This window comes from Pterocles gutturalis, unplaced genomic scaffold (assembly GCF_000699245.1).
Source record: "Pterocles gutturalis isolate BGI_N339 unplaced genomic scaffold, ASM69924v1 scaffold19096, whole genome shotgun sequence".
NCBI lineage: Eukaryota > Metazoa > Chordata > Aves > Pterocliformes > Pteroclidae > Pterocles > Pterocles gutturalis.
Genome location: NW_010103500.1, coordinates 1 through 8,949, shown reverse-complemented (window position 1 = coordinate 8,949; position 8,949 = coordinate 1). Strand labels below are relative to the sequence as shown.

At 38.7% G+C, this 8,949-nt stretch overlaps 1 protein-coding gene across 1 annotated transcript; it reads right to left on the bottom strand.

Annotated features, from left to right (window-relative positions):
• Nucleotides 1–7,005: 7,005 nt before the first annotated feature.
• Nucleotides 7,006–8,453, bottom strand: LOC104471406 (gamma-aminobutyric acid receptor subunit alpha-4-like; the record flags this gene model as incomplete). Its single annotated transcript, XM_010086741.1, has 2 exons — nt 7,006–7,539; nt 8,422–8,453. Coding segments are annotated over 2 exons (566 nt in total), but the record flags the coding sequence as incomplete, so codon positions are not given.
• Between the last annotated feature and the right edge of the window lie 496 nt (nt 8,454–8,949).

Genomic DNA, 8,949 nt, shown 5'->3' with positions numbered 1-8,949 from the left:
GAGACCCGGGTTGTTTTTTAGCCACTAAAGTACAAATTGCTTTTTAGCTAGACAACTTATTTCAGCCAGTTCACCATGACCACACAAGTATTTCTCCCCACACAAAGCAAAACAGCAAGGAAGAAGGTGGGAGCACTATATTCAGTGGTAACACAGTTTCTGCACAAGTGATTCATTTCCACCATGAATGTGCTGCTGGTATTGATGCGTAAACGCACACATCTATGAAACAAAATTATATTTTTATATCATTCTGTAAGAACTTCGGTTATTTTAAACTCCTCAAATCTCCCCTGCTGGTCTAGTGCCAGTGAATCTTGCCACAGATTAATAAAAACTGAAATGCATGTATGTACAGAAAAACCTGTTTATGAAAATTATGTTACTATTCATTTGCTGACCTGGTAAATTCTAGCAGAATGGGAGATTTTCAAGTTTGCAACTCTAAAGCAGGCTGTGAGGTTACTGTTAGTAATGAGGTTAACTATCTCATACTTTGAAAGCACTTTAAAGAAATACTTGTATGCATTCTTCTGCATCTTCACTTACCATAGAGATGAGCCACCAGCACAAGATGATGAGACAAGACAAAGCAGTACTGGATTTAATTTTGCAATACATTTTGCTCAGAAGTCCAGCTGAGTGTTTCATACTGTGACTTCTGTCACTGCTGCTTCTACCAATCCCCATTTAAGTTTTTTTCGAGGATGAAAACATATTCATGAATAATGATTATTTCTTTAAATGCTTCTCTATGTCATCAGATAATCTGTAAAAAACTACGTCAGTTAACAGCATTTACTTCAACATGTATACAACATTCACAAAAACACACAGCAAATGTTGAAGTAAATTAACAACAGCAAGACCGCCATCAGGAAATAAACTAGATCTCTGTGCCAGTTGAGGGTTAATTCAGTAGCACAGTATTTTTCCTCAGGATATTTTTTCTTGAAAATAGAGATATGAAGATAATAATAATTTTTAAAAAATACCTACCTTGCATCTTTCCATCAGAAAGGTACTCTTTCAAAACAAGACTGCTTACAAGTGCATCTTGAGCATGCCTCCCTTAAAATTCAAGGAATTAATATTATTTGAATGTTGTTTATATAGCTATATATATGTATCCAGGCTGCAAGCACATTAGTATTTTTAAATGCTAAAAGTATGCTATTATTTAAAAAGAGCATTCAATAATTGACGGGAATTTGGATGGTCTTCTAAAAAGGGAATCTCCAAGGCTTTTTATTTTTGCTGCTGCTGTCAGTTTCTCTTTCACAAGAATATGAAAATAAAATTATGACAAAAAAAGGTAATGAAATGCAGTGGATAGTAACATTTGCTTTGAAGTCCTTTCTATTTGAATAATATAAAAAGCATAAGAAAGTCTATGAGACAGCTGTACTAGAACACAATGCTGGTCAATTTTGAAATAAACACGTACCACATTTTCTAATTCATGTGAAAACAAAGTATGTTTTACAAATTCTACCAATTTTCCAAAAATTACATTTTTCATTCCCTTCAGTTAGGAACACAGTACCTAACATTAGCAAAGAGAGATCTCTTCAGAGTGCTATGTACTTCACATTAGTCTCACTTGCTTGGGATGTGGCAGAAAACTTACTTTCAGAGTCTGATTTACTCAAAACATGCTGAAACTGCTCACTGCACTCATATGGTCAAAAAAAAGGTACATCTTGACTCTGAAGGAGAGACCTACAAAGGAATACTGTACAAATAATGCATATCAGACTCTTTCAAAATGGTGCTTTTTTTTCTTCCAGTAAATGTCCTGTTTAAAGTGCATTGAAGTCAATGAAAAACATATTGATTTCAGTGGATACCAGTAGAGGTCTTCACAACAATATAAATATAAGTGACTTACCTTGGAATCACACAGTAAATGAAATATAAGGTCTTGACAAAACAAAAAATATACCCGGGGAGAAAAGATGCTATTGTCACTTAACTGGGTTCTTTTTTCCTGGATTTCTTTCTAGTTTTTTAGGAGGGTTTTTTGGGGGTTTTTTGTTGGTTTTTTTTTTGATGGGGGGCAGGGGGGGAGGCGAGCGAAGTTAATACTGACATCCATAAGGCTATTTACCCTTTGGATCTTCACTGAGTAAGAAATTTTATTTGTAGAGTTTCACTCCTCCAACCTTATGCTGTATTGCTTTATGCTTGTCAGACTATGAAGAGAAGCACCTCTCATTCTCCTCAGTTCCCACTGACCTGCCACAAAACCTACTGCCACAAAGTTCTGCACGTCTGTAATACTTCTACAACTCTGATCATCCTTGGCTTTATCTATATCATCAGTAAACACTGTACTTCATCTAGGCTTCTCAACACTACAGCTGTGATTTTTCTAATCTGTTAGTCAATATTAGGATTAAATAAAACCAAGAGCAAATTTTTGTCAGCTGTCTGTATTGCAATTCACAACAGTGTTAGCCATATAGCACCTATGTATTTTAGTGACATCAAAGCCTACTGGCAAGTCCCAGGAAAACAAGGAAAAACTCACCAAAATTTATTTCCTCCTGAATCTTTTGGGTCAAGCAAAAGTACTGGAGCCCAGTGTGCAAAGTCCATGACCTAGTCTGCTTTCTAAATAGATCCCTTGGAAGCTTTTGGGATTTGGGGGAAGAGTGTGACACAGCAGAAACCAACTGTCCTAGGAAATCTGTTGCATCTACAGGAAAATGCCCCAGGTAGCCAATATGTGTCTCCTACACAACCTGTGTGGTCATTTCTTCCATTCTAGCCTTCCCTCCACTTCCAACAGCATAAGGGATATGGGAATATTGGGCTTTGGATAAACTGGACAAATACATGCTGTATGCTCTGATGTTCTCACATAGCACACAGACACTGCACTACAGCATGAGGTACAATGCAGCCAAATGACATACAGGAGGTACACAAGAAAGTGGAAGAAGACAGAATTCTGTGCATTTTGAAAAGCTGAGTTAATTCATTTTTCTCTGGAAATACTGGTTAAATCCTATTAAATACAGTTACTTGGTTTCCCCAATTTTTTGCAAGGTCCATCCTGAATGATTAAAACAATGAGATGCCAAAGGCTATGCTTGAACACTCTGTAATCAATAACTTTTAGCTCCTGTTAACAGAAAAGCTCTAGTCACATTCCTTATTATTTACCTCTTTCATTCAATTATCATATGGTCTACTTGCCTGATTGCATGGTAATGTAAAGTGGATGACTAAACAGTTTACAAAATCTACTTTTTTCCCTTAAAAGACATGTGGGAGAAGAAATGTGCCACCCACATCCATTTGATGGAGACAAGTCCATTTTATAGGAGGAGAAACAGACTCCAGTTCTGCTGGTGAGCTCCAAGAACTCAGGTCACCATGGAGGGCTCGGGTCTAGGTTTGCCTCCTTCCTTGGCTTCATTATTTTCACAATTGCAGTGAAACACGTTAATAGTGGGCTGACAGAAATTTGACCTTGCTTACAGCTGACTATAAAATACATTTTGGTTCCTGTGAAGGCAATCTTCCTGAACCGAGTTTTTAACTGATTTTCTCAAATGACTGTGCTGCCGTTTGGGGCTACATCACTGCAATCTGTGGGAGTTTTGCTGTTGGTAACAATGTCTCCGAGGAAACAGCAGTCAGTGGAGATCTGTCTCTGTTTCCTGGTAAGGTTTTTTGGCTTCCTATCCAGTTTCCTTTTGTGTTCATAGAGATACCTATCTGAAGTGTTTGGTTAGTTTTAAATCACTATGGTACTGTCAAAAAAAATTGTTAAAACAAAGCCAATAGGAAAAAAAAAAAAAAAAGAAAAAAACCCACAATACAATACAATAGCTCCTGTAGAGTTCATCTCACCCAAACCCACCCCTAATAAGCCATTTGGTCACTGAAATGACACCTGCAACACTCTCCCTCATGATTTTAGTTAGCGGTGTTGAACATTTGGGCCACTATATTTAGCATATTCCTGCTTTTGTTTGTGCTTCTGAATTACACAGTATTCAGAACCTGCCAGTATTACTGAGTATACTGCAGGCTCTTTACTGCTTCTGATCAGTCTATAAGGAGATTAAATATAATTAAGAACCTCTGTTAACAATAAATTCCTATTTACATTTTCTGTAGGTAGCTTGGAAAGCTAGTTATAGTAATTTCTTCATATGCTGTAATGCAAAAATGTAGCACAGTACAATAAATTAGTCCTAGTCTCATAACAAGATATTTCTTTTATATCTCATTTTGAACGTAGGCATGCAAGTTTTGGAAGGTACTTCAGAAATACACTGACAGATTAAAAATAGATTTTTTTTTCCTGTGATATCATTGAAAATTTCTTCCAAAATGGAAGCAGAAAAATAAATATTTGGAATCTATTAATTTTTGCTATCCTTTTTTCCTCCTTATAAGTCTTTAAAATGAAACAGGAACTACAAGTGAATCTCAGGTAGCACATTTGGATTGATCTTGGTCAAATAGCCTGAACCAGTGTTGATCCTACTGAACAATGCACTGAAAAAAGCTGATCGTACAATCAGTATATGGGGATGGATGGAAGGAAGAGACAGCTGTTTCTAGTGAATCGTTTCAAGCTCTGCCTTAGAGAAAGAAAACATCCTTGATTTTCATCATAGAGGAAAGCAAAGAATAATTTCAGTAACTTCTGGTGCAAACACTAGGTTTTCGACACACAGAAGGCCACTGATCTTCATAGTAGAAATATTTTATCATTTGTGCAATTATGATCAATAATTGCCACAGGATTAGCTTAGTTTCTTCTGGCTTAACAAAACAGTCTCTTCTAGACTATCTTCTATTCTGACAATCTGCAATAATGTGACCAAATTAGGGAAGAAACAGCTACAGCTACTAGAGATACATCCAAAGATTCAAACTACTGCAGTCAGACATCTTGCATGGGTGCTCCATTTCCAGTTCTGTGCTATGGCATGTGTAATGGTTTTCTAAGGAGTGTTTTGTAATCTCAACCTTCTTCTAGATGTAAAGGCAAAAAGGAAAGGATCATTCCAGGCCTCTTGAAAGCATTACTTAACTAAAAAAAGACTAAAGTAACTGTTTATATCACTACATCATAATAGTCATGTAAGACATTCCCACATCCTGTGCATTCTATCATCACAGTCCAATGCTATACACGAAATAGCAGCCTGGGATCCAGGCTACATGATGTGGTACACACCTCTTGCAGTCTCCCACATCCCGTACGTTAAAGATCAGATTCTCAGCCATGAACTGGCTACAAGGTTTGGAGAGACAGAAAGAGGTACATAAATACAGTCATAGTTTCACCATCCTGGAGTGTTTTTACTCTGATTCTTGTCCCAACATAGTCTAGGGCAGTCTCATGCATGTCCTTGATTGCCCCAGCTGCTCATGGTCTCCATCAGTCACTTGATCATTACTTGGGCACAGACCACTCAGCACTCACCTGATCTGCCCCCCAGCATAAAACTGTGGGGTACCAATCTGCTATTCCAATCAACTGAAGTTAAGGATTAGTCTGCTGAAAGGAGACTCGACTACTTCCAGACCCTTTAAAGGCACAACCAGATCACAGCTGAGAATATGGCCTTTGATTTTTACTTGTCACCTGCACAGAAATGCTAACCACTTGCCTAGCCAGATGGAAATGAGCAAATATTTTCTATTTATTGCCAGCATATCTTCCATCCATTCAGGTGAAAAGAACATTTCGGATTAAGATTTCGACCAGGTTTAAACAGTTCAATTCTTTAACAAAGTTGCCTGCTTGCATATCGCAATTTGGACCCCTAAGAAAAGCCCCTGCCTATGCCATAGTGCAAGAGAAACAACCAGACCATAAATAAACCTCGTGTTCCCCCCCAGCTCCACTTAGAAACTTTATTTTCTTACTTATGTCACAGCATTCCTTCACAAAAGAGTGCCTCATTCACTCAAAGATGTGCCATAGCCACACTCAAAGCACAGGAAAATTTGTTTTGCTTAATATTAAAGACACTTTTAAAACAGTGTTGAAAATGTAACTTAACTCAAACATTTATATAAAGGGGAGGAAATATGTGTTCAAAGGAAATCAGGGGAGTGAGACTAAAAAAAGGGAAATGGCAGGGGGGAGGCAGAAAAAAACCCCAAACCCAAAAGTATCCAAAGGAAAGAAAAAAGAATTCAAACAAAAAGTTGAACATCGTGGCCTGGTCCTCCTCTACCACAACAGATATAATTTAGGAATAAATCTATTCAAGCTGGTCAGTAAGGTCAAAGAAGAACCACACGCTTAAGATCACCTTAGCAAACAAAAAACTCAAATTTTGAGAATTACATCATATTTCAGATTTTACAAGGTTCACTCATTCTTATTTTGGAGTCATAGTTTCCCAGGTTCCAACACAAAATAATATTTAGTAAAAATATACGGAGCTCTACAACTCCTTTGCATAACTTTTCTGGAGTTGCACTCTCCCAGGCTGGACTCTCAGTTCTTTTTCCACTGTTCACTTTTCTCCACCCATTCTGCCAATATTAATCTAGCAGGGAAAGTCCTTTTCTAGCAAGCACCGTCAAAATATTCAGGACACAGGCCTTGCATTCAGAGAACGCAATGCTGCATCCAGACAGCACTGCTAGGTGCCTCAGGGATTTGCAATAATCTATATGTGTATTCCTAGCAGTCAAGATGTGTTCCACTGCACAGCTGTGCACCTCTGCTTTTGATTTGTGTGAGGTCTGTGTTCCTCCCAAAGGCAAGTTCTGTGTAGCCAGAGCGGTCGGTCTGAAGAGGGTGATGGTTCACTGCTAGCTGAAGGGAGGAAGACAAATCTGTTACCCATTACTCTGATGGGAGTTAACTAACTATCCCCAAAAACTCCAGCCTTTACAACGGGAAAGTAGCACACAGCTTTTACAAATAAGAAATACTGACCTTTCTAAATAGTTTCAAAAGAAGAAACTCTGCATCAAATGTGAGTATAATTTAGGAACTACTACATAGCAGCAAAACTACATTAGACTTTCTGATTTTTCCATGGTATCCTTGGATAGATACACCACCCAGTAGACCATGTTAAATGCTCCAAAGGTAACAGGAAATAAAATGCGTGCATATTTGTCTATCTTACTCGTGCCGGAGTGAGGGGCAGGGGGAGCAGGTGGTGTGACAGCAGATGGCTTTGCAGATGCTCCTAATGTATTAGGTGTGGTGGTCTGAATCTGCTCCAGTCTAGATCCAAGCAAGTGCTGAATGGAAGGGGATCCATCTGTGGCATGCTGGGATACAAATCCAGTTAAAATTGGGGTAGAAGGAGGAGCTGGAGGGGTAGCTCTTGCAGAAGATAGTGTCTCTGATGCATTGATGCGTGTGAAAGGGTTGGGACTTGATGCAGAAAGGGAGTGGGGTGTAATGTCAGAAGACCCCTGAGCTACAGAGGGAGGCTGGATGGAGCTGTGCCTTGTGTCAATTCGGCTCCCACCATCCGCTTCGGACTGTACTGTGGCATTTGTTCTTTTCCTCACATTTGAATTAGCATCTGTACTCTGCAAAATTACAAAAAGAAATACTAGTCATTCTTAAAATAAACACTTAAACAGAAGCATTTGAAACTTCATAACCAAGCTCTATCAGAATAATACTCACAAATATAACCAGTAGCTTGATCCTGAAGCACAAAGATACCGCATGCCCATGAAACAGATTTAATAGCATGCAAAGTTATAAGAGTCCCTTTTGCCTCTGTCTGGAATACTACAGTGAACACATCCGATGCATCACACTCCATGTGATGTGGTACCTATATAAACTTAATACCATAAGGCTAAGGATTCTTGGATTAGAGCTGGGGTTTTTTTCCGGCTCATGATCGAAACAAAATTCTCTGATGTTTGCCCATTTCTCTGATGATATAAAACATTATAGATGCAACTTACCAGCCATGATGGTTTACTTCTGCTTTATATCTCCAGAAAGTAACTACCATAATTTTGGAATTCTAGTCTGTCTTCTAGAGTAGATGCTATTAAAATGCATTTACCAAACCATGTTACCACATTGCTGCTCTTTCAGAAATAAAGGCAGTGCTTTTTCACATCAACCACAGGCAATACATGCTCCAGCTGCAATTGAACCAATGAATAAATCAGTTTTTCATCAACTACTCCTTTACATTAATTAACTAAGGGGTGAATTCTTCATCACTTGATGTCTTCAGGCATGTCTGGATGTCATTCTGAAAGATATACTTAAGCCAAATAGTACTTCTTAGGCTGGATGAGAAACTGAAATACAGAAAAGGAAGCATAGATGGGAAATCCAGCAGAGTTTAATATTTTACTGACTTCTGGGAGTGGGACTCAGGCTCTGCCCTTTTGTGCATTTAAGGGGAAGCCTAAAATCTCCTGAACCTCCATCTGGAAGGGTACCTGAACAGACTTTTGAACCTTCACCATTGCACCTAAAATATAATATAAAACATGTTATATTTCAGATAGAGTATGTAAATATATTTTGTGACAAGACTCGCTGTTTTCCAAAAGACAAAGATTTAATGGCAGATAAGGTAATGTGGTGGATTAGCCCTTGGCTCGGGGCCAAGCCACACACACCCGCTCACACAATTCCCACCCAATGATAGAGGAGAGAATAAAAGGGTTAAATGGTAAAGAGGACTCGTGGGTTGAGGTAAGGACAAATTAATAATTAAATTACAACAATATTAAAAATAATACTATATACAAATGAGTGATACACAGTGATACTTCCCCCCCCCATCCGATGACCAAAGGCTCAGCCTGTTGCTGGCTAACAATCCCAGAATTACACTCACGATTCCCCCAGACAGGGGGTGCACCGCTCCCGGAGGCACTCACGGAACGGAGATAGCAGTCCAAGCGTCCCAGACCGAGAGCTGTCTGGAGTGGGGGGGAAATGACCACCTGGCCACAGCTAAC